Genomic DNA, 18529 nt, shown 5'->3' with positions numbered 1-18529 from the left:
TCCTCTAGGAGCCAAAACATGTGCTAAGGTCCCCTCTAGGAGCCAAAACGTGTGCTAAAGTGCCCTCTAGGAGCCAAACATGTGCTAAAGTGCCCTCTAAGTTGCACCATAGACTTTATAAAAACAGACGTAACCTCTCTGTTGAGGTCCGTTCTCTCAACTTGATCCAATCGTCCTCGCCTACGGGAGTCTCCATCTTGTCAGACTTTGACTCCGCCTCATTTCCTCTGACCAAAAAAGGGCATGTATGTGACGTTGGGGGGAGGGAGATACGTCCATGTGGCTGACGTTGACCTCGGAGGAGAAGTGAGGGCCAGAGGCTAGCTGTCACTCAAGAGGCCATGCCCCTAATTATTCATAAACTTTAACCTCCAATAAAATAAAAACTAGCCCCTCCCCCTCAGTGTTGTAATGGAGATATGATCTAAACACACAGACTAGAATGTTCTTTTGTCCTTAAACAGGTTTGATGATGCTGTGTAAACGGCCTGTTTAACATGGGGCTCAATGAGAAACTGCTCTGTTATGAAACCTGCCCCTAGTGGACACTCAGAGAACTGACGCTGACGGAGCTTCTTGATTGGATCAAACAGGAAGTCTCTGTGGGCGGGGCTTGGATTGCGCACACTAGCAAACACGCATATAAGTACAACAAATATATAAAGTTAGATTAAAGTTTATAGTTATTTTGAGTGGAATAATTAGTTGTATTGTATAAATTGTAAAAGTTTCCCTACACCTCTACGCCGTCCGTAAAGTTTGGTCAAACTAAAGCGGCAGCTCAACATCTGAAGTCCTTTGTTCCACAGTCGTCTTTTGTTGCTCTCGACCGAAACACTTGATGAACTCAGTGACGTCTGCATCCTTTGATTCTTCTCTAGGGAGGTGCTCTGAAACTGTAAATATGTGTAACGCCCGGCTCGTCCCAGCGCCTGTGTGCAGCTCTGGGGCCCCTATAGATGTGTCCTCCTCCTGAGTCGCTCGTTTCCTGTGAGACACAAACGAATCCGAGGCAGAGAGCGCACGTGTTGTGTAACGTTATCTGTCCAAGTGTCCAGAACAGACACGAGAACAGAAGGTCAGAGCCCGTATAGAGAGGAACCTAAAGAGAGCTGTGTGTGTGTGTGTGTGTGTGTGTGTGTGTGTGTGTGTGTGTGTGTGTGTGTGTGTGTGTGTGTGTGTGTGTGTGTGTGTGTGTGTGTGTGTGTGTGTGTGTGTGTGTGTGTGTGTGTGTGTGTGTGTGTGTGTGTGTGTGTGTGTGTGTGTGTGTGTGTGTGTGTGTGTGTGTGTGTGAGTGATTGAGAGAAAGTGTGTGTGAGAAAGTGTGTGTGAGAGAATGTGTCTGTGTGCGCGTGTGTGTGAGAAAGTGTGTGTGTGCGTGTGTTTATGTGAGAAAGTGTGTGTGTGTGTGTGTCACTGTGTGTGTGTGTGTGTGTGTGCGTGTTTGTGTGTGTGTGTGTGTGTGTGTCTGTGTGTGTGTGTGTGTGTGTGTGTGTGTGTGTGTGTGTGTGTGTGTGTGTGTGTGTGTGTGTGTGTGTGTGTGTGTGTGTGTGTGTGTGTGTGTGTGTGTGTGTGTGTGTGTGTGTGTGTGTGTGTGTGTGTGTGTGTGTGTGTGTGTGTGTGTGTGTGTGTGTGTGTGTGAGATAAGACGGGACACTGAGAGGAAGGGTTCATTATCTGTGGCAGAGAGGAAACATGGTTTTGTTCCAGCGTCACAAACGAGACACAGAGCAGAGACGAGGGAGTGACACTGATGCTGCAGGTCCACAGGCGCGGACGCCATCTCGGTTCTTCATGCGTGTGCGTCTGTGAGGGCAGAGGTTTGATATTAAAGGAGGAATTTCTTACTTATGTATTGTAATATTCAACCGATTTCCAAGGGATGGGGTTTTGTTCGAACATCCAAAAGCAGCACAAAAGTTTTTTAATTAATCAATTCATTTTATTTATTTATTTACAAAGAGAAACAAACCTGCTTCTTTGGGGGAAATCATGCGTAATTCTCTGAGTGTGTGGGCTCACCTGCTTCTTCGTCGGCCTCCTTCGACGCCCGTCACTCAGTCAGCTGAGTGTCTGACACTCAGTTACGTTCAGACTCTATTTGACAGTTCGTTTTTGACACGTAGCACACGGACAAACCGTAAACAAACGTAATCGCACTAAAGAAAGGAAACACGGCAATCATCGCTCCTCAAGGTCCTCAGGGTCACTCTTCTCCGTAACTCCCCTCCACACCTGTCCTCCAACGCCCTCTTCATTTCTCGAGCCAAAACGTGTGCTAGGGCGCCCTCTTCAGGGCACTCGCTAATGTTTACCATAATCCGTTATAAAGGGAGAAAAAAAGATGAAATTGCATCACAGACTGTATAAAAAATGGACGTAGCTTAGCCATCGAGGTCCGTTCTCTCAACTTGATCCAATCGTCCTCGCCTACAGGAGTTGCCATATGGTCAGACTTTGACTCCGCCTCATTTCCTCTGACCAAAAAAGGGCATGTATGTGATGTTGGGGGGAGGGGCGTACGTCCATCGGGGTGACGTTTACCTCCGAGGAGAAGTGAGGGCCAGAGGCTAGCTGTCACTCAAGAGGCCACGCCCCTAATTATTCATGAACTTTAACCTCCAATAAAATAAAAACTAGCCTGGTTGATTTTTGACACGTAGCACACGGACAAACCGTAAACAAACGTGATCGCACAAAAGAAAGGAAACACGGCAATCATCAGGCCGGGTGGACCTAGGTAAGCCCACCCCCCCTGCCTCACAGCCAGGAGGGGACAGCCAATCACAAGGTGTGTGTGTGCCGTGACAATACATATGCATGTATATCTATGCTGCAAACTCTGTAACAGTGGGAAATAATCAGTAGGTCTGTCTCGTTTGCAGCTCGATTCAGAGGCTTAAATAACACAGTTGTTACATTTTTTTTATCTCGGTTCAACATTCAGCAGCGGCCAAACGTTGTGACAAATACCAGACGGGAGCAAACTCTTCTCTCATTGGTCAGAAATCGGACCGCAGGAATTTGCCTCAGGCCGAACGTTAGGTTCAGTTAACCCTGATTTCTACATACAGTACTCACATTATGTTACTTTTTATAGTTATATGAATAAACAACGAATGGGACCGTCCTCCATGGTGGACACACACACACACATGCACACACACACGCACACAGCTGTGATTGATAACAGTAGGAACATGAACACACACTTTTTCTTTAGTGAGACCCAGAAAATGTTTTGTTTGTTTGTTTGTCTGTTTGTTTAGTGGAAGTGTAACTATATAAAGATAAAGACAAAGACACTTCACCACTTCGCTCTGCGCACCACTAAACTCTGACCTCGTGATGTAACAGCTTGGCACAGTGTGTGTGTGTGTGTGTGTGTGTCTGTCTGTCTGTCTGTGGGAAAGACAGATAACAGGTTGTTAAACTTCTTTCCACTAAAATACTAAAACAGAACATAATTATGAATATAAAATCCGAGCTGACAGCAGCAGTCATGTGACTTCAGTCCTGTTACTCACACAGGACCAAAGTGTGGAAGCACGTTTCCACCAATGGCATGATAAAATCCTTAATATCTCAAAAATACTTAGATAATAACTTATTTTGAAATGTAACTCATTACTTTGAGAAATGTAATAATTACTTTGAGATATTAAGTCTTTATTTTTTAGATATTAAGTCATTTTTTAAAGATATTTAGTCCTTTTTTTTAGATGTTATGTCATTATTTTTTATATATTTATTCATTATTTTTAGATATGAAGTCTTTATTACTAAGATATTAAGTCTTTTTTTTAGATATTTAGTCTTTTTTTTTAGATTAAATCATTATTTTTAAATATTAAGTCATTATTTTAGACGTTTAGTCATTATTTTAGACGTTTAGTCATTATTTTAGACGTTTAGTCATTATTTTGAGATATAAGGTCATTATTACTGAGATATTAAGTCATTTTTTAAAAGATATTTAGTAATTATTTTAGATGTTATGTCATTATTTTTGATATATTTATTCATTATTTTGAGATATTAAGTTCTTTTTTAAGATATTAAGTCATTTTTTTAGATGTTTAGTCATTATTTTGAGATATAAGGTCATTATTACTGAGATATTAAGGCTTTATTTTTTAGATATTAGGCCATTTTTTTGAAGATTCAGTCTTTATTATTAAAGGTTTCTCCTGATATTGACATTGGCATAAACCTGCTTCTTTAGAAAAGCATCAAACTGAAGGTTAAACATTTCTGATGAAGCAAAAGCTGCAAAGACAAAGGTTTGTAAAGACTTAAAGTGTTACAGCTGCTGAGCTTCCATCAGGAAAAGGCTTCCTTTAATTTAACCTGCATCATTTTAAATAAACTGGACACTTGTCTGTAACCCACCGTCTGTGACTGTGTGTGTTTCAGGCAGCGGCTTCCTTAAGAAAGGCAAAGAGCTGAGCACTGAGCGGGATTTCTTCATGAGGATGAAGTGCACGGTGACCAACAGAGGACGCACCGTCAACCTCAAGTCAGCCAGCTGGAAGGTAAGAGAGAGCTGCTGCACACATGCAACATCTGCAACACCTGCAACACCTGTAACATCTGCAACACCTGCAACACCTGCAACACCTGTAACACCTGCAACACCTGCAACATCTGTAACACCTGCAACAGCTGTAACACCTGCAACATCTGCAACACCTGCAACATCTGCAACACCTGCAACACCTGCAACATCTGCAACATCTGCAACACCTGCAACATCTGCAACACCTGTAACACCTGTAACACATGCAACACCTGCAACACCTGACACATCTGCAACATCTGTAACATCTACAACACCTGTAACACCTGTAACATCTGTAACACCTGTAACATCTGCAACACCTACAACACCTACAACACCTACAACACCTGCAACACCTACAACAACTACATCTGCAACACCTGCAACATCTGCAACACCTGTAACATCTGCAACATCTGTAACACCTGCAACATCTGCAACACCTGCAACACCTACAACACCTGCAACACCTACATCTGGAACACATGCAACACCTGCAACACCTGCAACATCTGCAACACATATAACACCTGTAACATCTGCAACACCTGCAACACCTGCAACACCAGCAACACCTGCAACATCTGCATCTGCAACACCTGTAACACCTGCAACACCTGCAACACCAGCAACACCTGACACATCTGCAACACCTACATCTGCAACATCTGCAACATCTGCAACATCTGCAACACCTGCAACACCTACATCTGCAACACCTGCAACATCTGCATCTGCAACATCTGTAACACCTGCAACACCTGCAACACCTGCATCTGCAACACCTGCAACACCTGCATCTGCAACACCTGCAACATGTTCAACACCTCGAACACCTGCAACACCTGCAACACCTACAACATCTGCATTTGCAACACCTGACACATCTGCAACACCCGCAACACCTGCAACACCTGCAACATCTGCAACATCTGTAACACCTACAACACCTGCAACACCTGCAACATCTGCAACACCTGTAACACCTACAACACCTGCAACATCTGCAACACCTGCAACACCTGCAACAACTGCAACACCTGCATCTGCAACACCTGCAACACCTGCATCTGCAACACCTGCACCACCTGCAACACTTGCAACACCTGTAACACCTGTAACACCTACAACACCTGCAACACCTGCATCTGCAACACCTGCAACACCTGCATCTGCAACACCTGCAACACCTGCAACATCTGTAACACCTGCAACACCTGCATCTGCAACACCTGCACCACCTGCAACACCTGCAACACCTGTAACACCTGTAACACCTACAACACCTGAAACACCTGCATCTGCAACACCTGCAACACCTGCAACATCTGTAACACCTGCAACACCTGCAACACCTGCAACACCTACACCTGCAACATCTGCAACATCTACAACACCTGCAACACCTGCAACACCTGCAACACCTACAACACCTGCATCTGCAACACCTGCTACACCTGCAACACCTGCAACACCTGTAACACCTGTAACACCTACAACACCTGCAACACCTGCATCTGCAACACCTACAACACCTACATCTGCAACACCTGCAACACCTACATCTGCAACACCTACATCTGCAACACCTACAACACCTACAACATCTGCATCTGCAACACCTGACACATCTGCAACACCTGCAACACCTGCAACACCTACACCTGCAACACCTACAACACCTACAACACCTACATCTGCAACACCTACAACACCTACAACATCTGCATCTGCAACACCTGCAACATGTTCAACACCTACAACACCTACAACACCTGCATCTGCAACATCTGCAACACCTGCATCTGCAACACCTGCAACACCTGCATCTGCAACACCTGCAACACCTGCAACACCTGCATCTGCAACACCTACAACACCTGCAACATCTGCAACACCTGTAACACCTGAAAGATCTGCAACACCTGTAACACCTGAACCATCTGCAACACCAGCAACATCTGCAACATCTGTAACATCTGCAACACCTGCAACACCTACAACACCAGGCCTGTTTGTACTCACTCTACCTGGGCCTCGGAGAATGCTTCTTGCTGCCTATACGTCATCACTCCGTAACACGTCACACGCATTGATGACGTCATGGCGATGCGTGGCTTTGTTTCCAGATCTTTCCGTAGACCTCAGAGTTTTTGTGCGTCTTGTCGACTGTTTTTGAATCTTTTCATCGACCAAATCTGCAGTAAACACTCCACCTCCGCATCACACCAACGTGAACCTTTCACCGCCATTGTTTGAAATGTCCGCGCATGGTCCCTCCTTCTTTTTTCTACGTCCCAACAGGCGCACAGGAAATGACCTCAGAGCCGCCGTAGGCCTCGTGCTATACGTGCTCACGCTCGTGCTCGTACATGTGTAAACGTGCTTTACTAAAGCCCACCTCTCCCAAACGGGCCCTGGACGGCAAGCGTGCCGCTCCTAGACGCGCTATGGTTGCACTCACACTGGTCAAACAAACTACACTTCACCTGTGACAGTGTGAGTGCGCCCTTAAAGTGACACAGTCTGCAAACCCATTGTCACAGTTTGTTATTGTGAACAATTAGCCAAACAAAAGAGTCATTTTTCCATTTTCTCAGACTGAATTATTTGAATAATGTAATAATGTAGAGGACAGACGAGAGAAAAGGCAAAGTGCGTCCTGGTGTTTCATCAGCCGACCCCTAGAATGTCTCTGACGTTCCTCCCAGTTGAGTCAAACACCACGTGATGCTCAGATAAATACATATTACACATCCCTTTACAGTAAAGACCGCAGAGAGACGCCGTCCACACTTACAGCTAAACTCTCCCCTCTGTCCTCCAGGTGCTGCACTGCACCGGACACCTGAAGATGTACAACAGCTGCTCCCCTCGGGTGCTGTGCGGCTTCAAAGAGCCGCCGCTCACCTGCGCCGTCCTGATGTGCGAACCCATCGCACACCCGTCCAACATCGACACGCCGCTGGACAGCAAGACCTTCCTGAGCAGACACAGCATGGACATGAAGTTCACCTACTGTGACGAGAGGTACACACACACACACACACACACACACACACACAGCTGGAGCTTTTGTTTCTGTGTGAGGGGAAGTAGAGCGAGTACGACTGAATTATAGAAGAGAGCACGCAGCATAATGAGACGAAAAATCTCCTTTACTTGTGTAATTATGACGCAAAACTGACGCAATTTGTGAAGCTGCTCCCCATTCCCAGATCACATTCCTGCTCGAACCTGTTCCATTGTCTCTGGTTCAGAAGCTTTTACCGATGATTTCCCGCTGTAAAAAGTTATTATGTGATAAAAGTGTTATTGTGCTTTAATACATTTAGTCTAAAACAGTGTGTGTGTCGTACTGTTGAACCAGTGCAGTGTGACGTGGGCAGGTTTCAACTGACATCTACCCAAACTCCACCGCACGCACCCTGAAACCAAAGAACCAGCTCATTTGCACCCAAATATTTCTGTCCCGCTGTCACAAACACACACACACACACACGCACACACACACACACACACACACGCACACACACACACACACACACACACACACACACACACACACTATTGGAGTTATTCGAGCACACGCTCACAGACCTGTAATCTTATCAAGCCGCTCATGCAGGACAAAGGTTTCCTTTGGAGAAAAGCGAGTGTTGCGTGCACACGTCTGTGCGTGCACACGTCCGTGCGTGCACACGTCCGTGCGTGCACACGTCCGTGCGTGCACACGTCCGTGCGCGGCCGCTCCACAAACAAGGAGCCCTTTTTCTCTTTTCGCCTTATTGGTGCAGTTTGAGAGGCGCCCAAATCTTCTCCTCAATTACGCAAGCGAGTTTACTGTAGGTGGGTCGCCCTCCCCGACTCAGCGGGGACTGAGACTCATTAGGGACGGGACAGAAAGTTTCCTCGTCTCACGTCTGGCAGTGTGACAGCTCGAGAAGGGGAAGGAAAGACAAAGAACGAGAGGGAGGGGAACGAGGGGAAGGAGGAAGGAATCGTTAAAAGAGAGAATGGGACCCACTTGTAAAAGATCGGCCTCTCCGGTTCTCACGGCTCGTTCAAAAACTCGTAAAAAGTCCGTATCTGCACGATGTTTGATGCTAACGTCACTCCGACTGGTTTTAGGAATCAAATAAACCGTTATATTTTTTAAACAGGATGTTATGGACTTGGTAAATGTACTTATAAAGCGCCTTTCTAGTCTTCTGACTACTCAAGGTGCTTTCACAGTGTTTGTCACATTCACCCGTTCACACAGACATTCACACTGATGGCAGTGGACATCTACATGTTGCAGTGATAAAAGGTAATGTTAGGCTTCGTGTCGAGGGCTTTTACACTGGCTCCCTGTGTTCAAAAGGTCCAAAATACACCTGAACTCCTCCGGTCTTCTACTCCAGCATTCTGGACTCTCTCTCTCACTCTCCCTCTCTCTCTCACACACCCTATTTCCTGTCTGTCCGTTATAATAAAAGGCTCGAACTGCCAAAAAAAATCATCTTTAAATAAAAAAAAAAGAACTGCATTTGTACAGAAAGGCTCCCTCACGATAAACGTTTTCCCGCTCACAGATCCTTTTCTGTACCCTCGTGTCTTTTCTTTGTCTGCAGGTTTTTAAACTAAATAAACCGCTGCTGCTTCCATTTCACGTCCGTACTGAAGCTTACGAGCTTTCGTTGATCCCAAAGTTTTCATCGGTCACAACACTCCGGCCCTGATGGAAGTGGTTCTTGGTTGGCGTCGCTGCAGCACAATCTGACAGCTTTTATCTGACAGTGTTGTGTAATCTGAGGAGGCCCGCGCCTCTTTCAAGTCAAACACACACACACACACACACACACACACACACCATCATCCACAGATCGTTCGTCTTCAAGAATTCCAGGATTTCTTCTCGGGGAATGTCCTGATGGAGATAAGTGGGACATATTTATCAGAGAGGCTGCGGTGCATTAACACTGTTATCACTCACACATATTCAATATCAGTCGTTATGTTTATGTTGTAACTCTATTCAATAATGTGTCCGTCTGAACTCTGCGAACATGCAGCATCAACACGGTGTATGATGATTCAGCAGCTCACATTCATTTTAACATGTTCCAGGTTTAACAGTAGTCAGTGGTCTCATCTCATCTCATCTCATCTCATCTCATCTTCATCCTCTTATCCGTGGTCGGGTCTCAGGGTCAGCAGCTCCAGCAGGGGACCCCAAACTTCCCTTTCCCGGGCCACATTAACCAGCTCTAACTGGGGGATCCTGAGGCGTTCCCAGGCCAGTGTGGAGATCTAATCTCTCCACCTGGTCCTGGGTCTTCCCCGAGGCCTCCTCCCAGCTGGACGTGCCTGGAACACCTCCCTAGGGAGGCGCCCAGGGTTCATCCTTACCAGATGATCCTGAACCACCTCAACTGGCTCCTTTCAACTCAAAGGAGCCAGTTGTCAGTGGTGAAAAAGAAAATACACAGATTTCTTAAAAAGATGTTTTTTCAATCTGCAATTAAACAGATTATAGTTAGTTACAAAAGTTGCGTCATGTTTTGTTTTCATGTTCACAGCCCGCAGTCGCACACAGTCGCCCACAGTCGCCCACAGTCGCCCACAGTCGCCCACAGTCGCACACAGTCGCCCACAGTCGCCCACAGTCGCACACACCCTCCATGTACGGACTCCGGATGGAGTTGTGCGACTTCTTTCCTGACCGACTCGCATGAAAACAAATTCCAGCCTAAACATGATTTACTAGTGTGCCCTTTGTCCTGGTTTACTCTCCGGCCTCCTATAAAACTTTATGTTCTGGGGTCACTTCCTGTTGTTGTTGTTTTTGGATGATGTTCTCGCAGCGCAGCGTGTTGGGAAGAGACGCTCCTTTTGAGAGTGAATTCACGTCTGCGAGTGTGTGAACACGGCCGAAAGCTCACTCAGTGTCTGCAGATGTTAAGAAGTACCTGGTTATCAGAATAGAAGAGCTGCAGAGAAATAAAAGTCATAAAAGGTATAGTTGCAACAAAATCCTCGTTATCAGTAACCTCGTGATGAGAGTGATGGAAAGAGATTAGCTGTTCCCAGAAGCACGGGGAGTTCACGCAGACGGAGAATGTGAGCCCTTCTTATTTTTGGAGGACTCACCTCTCCGCCCGATTTCCTAATCGTGTGTGAAGCCTTTTGAAGTGCAGAAGTTCAAGGATTTGTCTTTTGAGCTCTGCGTGACAGAAGAAAAGTTCAACTTAAGAAATGTGCTGTGCATTTTTTTTAAATTGCATGTGTGTGTGTGTGCGTGTGTGTGTGTGTGTGTGTGTGTGTGTGACCGTGTGTGTGTGTGCGACCGTGTGTGTGTGTGCGTGTGTGTGTGTGTTACAGGGTCACAGAGTTGATGGGTTACACTCCTGATGATCTGCTGGGTCGCTCAGTCTACGACTTCTACCACGCCCTGGACTCGGACAACGTCACCAAGAGCCACCACAACTGTAAGCACACACACAACTCACATCAAGCATGTTCACCGTGCTCCTCTGACGCTTAACTCTGTGATCTGGACGTGTGTCCGTCCGTCAGATTAGCAGAAACCTGCGCTCCTTTCACACACGCACTGCAAACCTGACCGTGACCCAGAGGAGCCGTATGTGAGAGTCAGTTGATCCGGACATTGAACAGACTTTAGTTTCTGTATTCACAGTGAGTGAGTGGGCGTGGTGATGTGATCTTTCTATCATTCACTCATTCATCTTCAGCCTCTTGTCGGTGTCGCGGGGGGCTGGAACCGATCCCAGCTGACATCTCATCTGTGGAAGCCTCCATGTTGTTTACACTCAACAGTCTCTTCTGGTTTCACTTCAATCCACCTCTAAACCAACGCTGATTGATTCGGTCGCTGGTCAAACTTCTCCACATTTTCTCTGTCGCTCGTTACCAAACTGATCTGAGAGTAAAACACACGAGGCTAGAAGTCATTGCACCTTGCTAATAATGCTAACGTTTCCTAGCTAGTGTTAGCTGGAAATTTAATGGAAAATGTCAAAAGAAAAATTCAACCGGCTCTGTGTCGCTGCAGCAACCAGAGCTCCAGGCTAACCTGCCAGCATAGAAAAAAAACAAAAACCCAAGATGGCGACGGCCAAAATGCAGTTTCCCGTTCTTTCAAAACAGCAACAAACCATGGGTGACGTCACGGTAGCTACGTCCGTCTGTGTTATACAGTCTGTGGTCCGCACCTGCTTCGTCAGACACTGAGTTCATATGAGAAAACGACTTCAATTCTTCCATTTTCACATAAAAGTCCGATCTCACACTGACCCGATACAAAACACTCAACTACACTGGCAGCTCCGCTCCGAGATCCACTTAAAAGTATAAGGAAGTGACTCCGCACGGGATTTCAGTGTCAGGAGTGGGGCTGTAGTCAAGACCATAACAGGCAATAATATCATGCTAATGCTAAGAATGCTCGGGTGGATCCATGAACGTGTTTCTTCTAACAATCAAAGCAGAGACTTTAGAAAAGAGCTTCAAACATGTGGCCTTTTGGCCCAAACTGGAGAATTCCTGCACAAACGTTTCACACAAATGTTGTGAGAAGATAAAAATGCTGAAGCGATGATGTTTTATCTGAAGGAGGTCGACTTCACCGGGACGTCGTAATGTTTCTTCAGTCAGGAGCAGAAGGGGAGACGGAAAAATCACCTTTTTTATTAAATTCCTTCAAAGTCTTCACTTCATATATAATGCAAGTCCGGACAGTTTGGATGAAAACTGCTATTTCACTGTTTTGAGGAGGCGTACAACTGTGTGTGTGTGTGTGTGTGTCTGTGTCCGTGTCCGTGTGTGTGTGTGTGTGTGTGTGTGTGTGTGTGTGTGTGTGTGTGTGTGTGTGTGTGTGTGTGTGTGTGTGTGTGTGTGTGTGTGTGTGTGTGTGTGTGTGTGTGTGTGTGTGTGTGTGTGTGTGTGTGTGTGTGTGTGTGTGTGTGTGTGTGTGTGTGTGTGTGTGTGTGTGTGTGTGTGTGTGTGTGTGTGTGTGTGTGTCTGTGTACAGAGCAGGGGCGTGGTATTAAGATGTCTTGTCTTTATTAAATTAAGCACAGGCTGATGAGGTTTTACACATCTGCTGCCACAAACACAGTGGACAGGACACCAGGTGGCTCCTATTACATACAGTATAATGGCACTGTGTGTGTGTGTGTGTGTGTGTGTGTGTGTGTGCATGTGTTTGTGTGTGTGTGTGTGTGTGTTAATGACTGTTGCACAAGGCTCTGAAGTGTCATGGCTTCTCTCTCCACTGACAGCACTTTATCATTAGAAGCTCTGAGCAGCAGTGACAGTACCCAAGAAAAAGTGCTAATTTAGATCCTTAAAACTACACCTGTAATAGTGTGTGTGTGTGTGTGTGTGTGTGTGTGTGTGTGTGTGTGTGTGTGTGTGTGTGTGTGTGTGTGCGCGTGTGTGTGTGTTCCTCTACCTCTGGTCTTGATCATCTGTGTGTCTGCAGCCCTTTGTCAGCTGAAATCTGCTGAGATAAAAGGGTCTCTATCTCTATGTCACACACACGCACACACACACACACACACACACACACACGCAGCCGGCGCTCTCACGCCCAACGTGACCAGCCTGTTGATCAGCACATGCTAACAGCGCTCTCTGCTACATGTAACGTTGCCCTGAGCTTCCTCAAATCACACACACACACACCCACACACACACACACACACACACACACACACACACACACACACACTCCCCCTCTCTCTGACCGCAGCTTTGCTCCTTTCCCACGCCAGTGCTGAACTTTGGACCGCAGCCAGAACATCTCGCTCTCAGAAAAGTCAAACATCCAGCAACTTTCTGCTGTTCGGTCGATTTCACCAAATAAATTTACGGATGTTTAAAGAAGAATCACACGTTTAAAGAACCAAAGACATCTAAAGCACGCAGGATCCAGCACATGTATCTGTCTCATAACACACACCTCGTCCCTTCTGTTGTCTCTCTGCAGTGTGTTCCAAGGGTCAGGCAGTGAGCGGTCAGTATCGCATGCTGGCTAAGAACGGAGGCTACGTCTGGTTGGAAACCCAGGGCTCTGTTATTTACAACAGCCGCAACTCGCAGCCGCAGTGCATCGTGTGCATCAACTACGTCCTCAGGTGAGCGCTGCCGACGACATCATTGTGTCTGTCATTTGTTTTAGATGTTTAGGCTTCTTAAAGGGCACCTGCTCCATTTTTTAGGTTCATCCTTGTCTTGTCTTGTTAACCCTGACCTTGGTTTCTACGAGAACATCTTAACACACTTTAAAGCAGAGGTTCTGTCACTTTCATTTTTGGTGTGTCATGAAAATAGAACATGGCGGCGCGGATAACTTGCATCGGACACACGCGGTGCATAGCTGTCGTGTGAAGTTTTTGCCTCACACCGAGTGTTAAAGGTCATTTTCGGCAAATACACTCATCAAATAAGCCATCCATTTTGTGTAACAGCTATTAACGGAGAAATCCAGAAGAGTCGCTAACAGCGAGACGTGGCTAACAGGGATTAGCTCGGGGCAATTCGGTTAAAGCATTTAAAGGTCCTTTGTAACCACTAATAATGCTGAAAATAACAGCAAACCTCTGCAGCAGCATGAGAAGAGTCCCTACACACACAACAAAGCAGCAATGGGCTCCTTCCTTTGATAATCCACTGTAATGGACTTTACTATGAGAGGAGCTGGTACAGGGGCCAGTAGGTAAGTCTTTAAAACACTCTTTTAATAAACTCTGGGTTCACTAACTACGCTGTTGGTGCTTTGTTTTCTGTGTAGGGACTCTCTCTCTCTCTATATATATATATAGGTATATATTATAGTTGTGACATCACAACCATACAGGAAGTCCCGACGGCTCGTTTAAAGGTTCAGTTTCTGAATTCGGCCTGTGTGCATCTCTGGGGCGTGAGCGTTTCCACAGTATTTATAGAGCACCTCCACCTGCTTTATTATAGCAAAAGCATGAAAAAGAAATGGAAACCTCCCTTTAAACACTGTCAGGCTCATGCCAAACCCCCTCTCCTCTCCGTCTCCACTCCTGCAGTGACATCGAGGAGCAGTCGATGGTTTTCTCCTTGAAGCAGACGGAGTCTCTGTTCAAGCCCGGCCACATGAACGGCTTCTTCGCCGCCGGAGAGCCGGGAGGAGGAGATGCCCTCTTCCCCAAACTCAAAGAGGAGCCGGAGGACCTCGCTCAGCTGGCCCCGACACCTGGAGACACAATCGTCGCTCTGGACTTCGGTCTGTATCAAACTCCTCCCGTGTGTTTTTAACATAGTGTCTGTAGTCAGTTCAAGCCGTGTTTATGCTGGTTAACTGGTACATGGAGTAAGTATATGTATATATATATATATATATATATATATATACAAGTATATTTACTATGTTACTTTAAGCTTGTGTTTTATTAACATTTGCAGTTACATACATCATATCCTGTAATTTTTTTATGCTGTCTTCAGGTGGTACAACTGAATATTCAGGTGGTGCAACCGGGTCAAATATTGTTTAAACAGTACAAAGCTAATGTCATAGTGTCAGGAACGGTACAGGGATAGCACAAAGGGTGGACCCAATGCAGACACGGACAAAAAGTAAAGTTACAAATAAAACGTTTAATACAATAAACGGACAAACGCAAAAACACTACAGAGATACAAATACAAAGACTAACTAAAGGAACACGGGAATAACAGGAACAGGAAGACAACGGAAGATCAGGAGACGGATGGGAACACGGGAAACTACGGAGAAAACAAACACGATTAGTAAACTTACGACAGGGAGCGTGAAAACCACAACGAGAAAGGGGATGCCAGTCCAGGGTGAATAGTTTTACCAATACAGGGTCGACTACGGTCCGGCGCTGCATGCCTGTCAGCTTCAGGTGTTTAAGGTGTTAGGGTAATCAGCGTAACAGGCTGCAGCTTGGGGGGAACGCCTACCGGACCTACACAGAGACGAGGGAGAGAAACATGCAGGGAAACACAGACAGGGAGACAAACACACACAGAACGGAAGAGAGGAGGGTACTGACAGAACCAGATCATGACACATAGATTTATTTTGATATTTGTAAAACAGTTTTTCTGTCTTTTAATTCAAATTTGGATCATACAAATATGGAATTCCAGGCCAATAGAATCCAATTATCTTAGATTATTATTAATCCAAAACTCAACCACAGAATAATCATGTGTCATGTGTCCGGCGCTGTCGACACACCGAGGTTTACCTGCCTCAAATGTCACTTACAATAAACAGAAGGAATATAGGGATATTTCTCCACCTGACGTTTTTTGGGTGGTGAGGTTGAAAACACAGTCAAAAAATGACTTTAAGCACTTTGAAATGTAGTTTTACAAAAAGGCCTTGTTTAGACGCATTGTTCCGACTTAAAACATATGATTTCTAATAGAATAAACTTTATTAAAATATCTTTTTAAAAGCTTTATTAGTCGTTGACCCACACACAAACTGGCCTCGTCTCCTGCTCATTCTTTACATCTGACTCAAGCGTCTGCGTCTTGGTTGCAGACCGCCCGAGGCCGTTCGAGGAGCCCCCGCAGCCTGCAGGATACACCCAGGTGTCTACCGCATCCATGCCCCCTCCAGGACCGCCGTCCTGGGCCGGTGAGAGCCACAAACCCGCCCCTCCGGCATCAGTTCCGAGGGACATGGCGGCCATGGCGGGTACTTTCACTGTGCAGCAGCAGAATCCGCCACCGGGCAGCGCCACTCCGAGCCTGAGCAGCTGCTCCACGGTGAGGACGGGACTGAGGGTGTTAAACTGAGAAGAGTCATTAGTTAGTACGCGTTTGTGTTTGTTCTCTCTGTGTTCAGCGAGGCCCGGGGGGGTCGACGTGACCCAGTGTGTGTGAGAACAGCGGGGGCGGACGGGGAACAGTGAATAGGGCCTTTGTCGAAACTCATCTCTCGCTCTTTGTTTTCTGTCTTTCACTTTCTCTTTTAAACGTTCTCGTACGTGTGTGACCCTTGTTTTTGTGTGCTCGTCATATTGTTCCTCTCTGATCCCTCCCTCCCTCTCTCCCTCCCTCCCTCTCTCCCTCCCTCTCTCGCCCCTGCAGCCCAGCAGCCCAGGTGATTACTACAGCTCGGTGGAGAGCGACCTGAAGGTGGAGCTGACGGAGAAGCTGTTTGCTCTGGACACAGAGGACGACAACGGTCCTGCAAACACCGAGGTGTGTGTTTCCTGTGAACACACGCTCACGTCCAGAGAACTTGGCCATTCATTTGATTTATGAGCTCTCGTTTACGCAATCTGACGGAAAACTTTCCTCGTCTCGCTTCCTTTTTGGGATGTGATGTAGTTCCCCTCTCGACGTTATCACCAAGCTTCAGTGCACAGCCAAAATAATGAAACCATCGGAGTCTCTGGAATCCAAATCCTCATGTGGTTCATAGACCTGCACATTATTATTATTTGATAATGGATGAATGGGTTTGAGTGATATTTTGAGGAGCGAGCAAATTCTCAGGAGGGATTTTCTTCAAATGTGGCACAAACTTCCCCTTGGACTCAAAGACGAACTGCGGTCACTGTGACCTCACGAAGTACAGTTTAAAAAGGGATGATATCCTAAAGGTCAAAGGTCGGCTTCAGGCCGTAACTCAGGAACAAAAGGAGAGACGTTTGGTCGGAAATTGATCTTGAAACTGTGCCGATTGTTTAGATCTGGAGATGTGTGTGAATCGTCCGCATTTCACCAGAGAATACACCTTTTTACTTAATCCCTTCAAAGTCTTCACTACATATATGACTACAACGTACAACCCGGCTGTTCAGTCTGACGTAACACCCTTTCAAAATAAGATTTCCGGGTCCAAACGCTCTGTTGAAACAAAACATACAACAACGGCCGAACATGAACAATCAGGATCACCTCCTTGGTCAGTGAGACGTCTTTTTCATTGATAAGAAAGAGGTTAAATGACAATTGCGTAGTTTTTTTAAACCCAGATCTGTTCAAACATCAGGGGAACACGGCACTGCGGTGTGTGAAAAATACCCGGACATCGTATTTTGAAAGGGTGTTACGTCACGACCTAACAGCCTGATTGCGAGGCACTAATTCAAGTCTAAATGAGTTTTTAAGAACGTACCCAGCTGCTCACTAACTACGTGACTACGCAGAAAACATCGTGCACCAGCTATAAAACCTGCTTTTTTATAACAAACCCTGTCATCTCTCACTTTCCCAGAGGGACTTGAGCGATTTGGACCTGGAGACGTTGGCTCCTTACATCCCCATGGACGGCGAGGACTTCCAGCTGAACCCCATCATCCCAGAGTCCGAGTCCCTGGAGGGTGGTCCGCCTGGATCCATGGGGAGCAAATGCAGCCTGACCAAAACACACCAGAGCTTCAGCAACATCGCCAGCCTCTTCCAGCCCCTGTCCTCCCCTCCTCAGCCCCAAGGACACTACCAACGCCAGCCCACTGCGTCCTGGGTTCAGAGGGAGAAGAGAGGCTCCAACCAGGGCAACGTGGACCACAGTGCTGGGTCTTACATGGTGGGGCACATGCAGAATCCTCTGTACCAGACTCCAGCCGGCAACCCTCTGTCCTCCATGGGGGGCCGGCAAAATCTGCATTGGCCGCCAGACCCTCTGTTGACCTACCAACAACAACAACAGCGAGCCACCAAGTCCTGCCTGATGGACTCTCTGTCCGGAGAGGAGCGCCCCGCCTGCCAACAGAGCGGGCCGCAGCTCATGCAGAAACAGAGGTGATGCAACAACACAGTGCAGTACGGAAGCCCCAAAGGGTCATACATTACGTACATTTTACAAACATTTCCTATGTTTTCCTGTGATAACGAGATCATTTTTTGGAATCTGGAGAAAACACGATAGATATGATGTGTATCCATAGAACTAAGACTCAACTTTAATCTGTGTGTGTGTGTCTGTTTGTGTGTGTG

At 46.4% G+C, this 18529-nt stretch overlaps 1 protein-coding gene across 1 annotated transcript in view; it reads left to right on the top strand.

Annotated features, from left to right (window-relative positions):
* Positions 1-18529, top strand: part of epas1b (endothelial PAS domain protein 1b) — a 68964-nt gene that overhangs the window by 37089 nt on the left and 13346 nt on the right. Inside the window, exons 5-12 of the mRNA XM_083922524.1 lie at positions 4417-4535; positions 7389-7591; positions 10928-11034; positions 13557-13704; positions 14629-14825; positions 16122-16348; positions 16673-16786; positions 17808-18334. Of these exons, the coding sequence (XP_083778650.1) occupies positions 4417-4535; positions 7389-7591; positions 10928-11034; positions 13557-13704; positions 14629-14825; positions 16122-16348; positions 16673-16786; positions 17808-18334 (1642 nt within the window). The remainder of the gene's footprint in view (positions 1-4416; positions 4536-7388; positions 7592-10927; positions 11035-13556; positions 13705-14628; positions 14826-16121; positions 16349-16672; positions 16787-17807; positions 18335-18529) is intronic.

The sequence above is a fragment of the Echiichthys vipera genome, assembly GCF_963691815.1.
Source record: "Echiichthys vipera genome assembly, chromosome: 11".
In the NCBI taxonomy this organism is placed as follows: Eukaryota; Metazoa; Chordata; class Actinopteri; order Perciformes; family Trachinidae; genus Echiichthys; species Echiichthys vipera.
The sequence above is the reverse complement of the archived record's forward strand: the minus strand, read 5'-3'. Positions and strand labels throughout refer to the sequence as shown.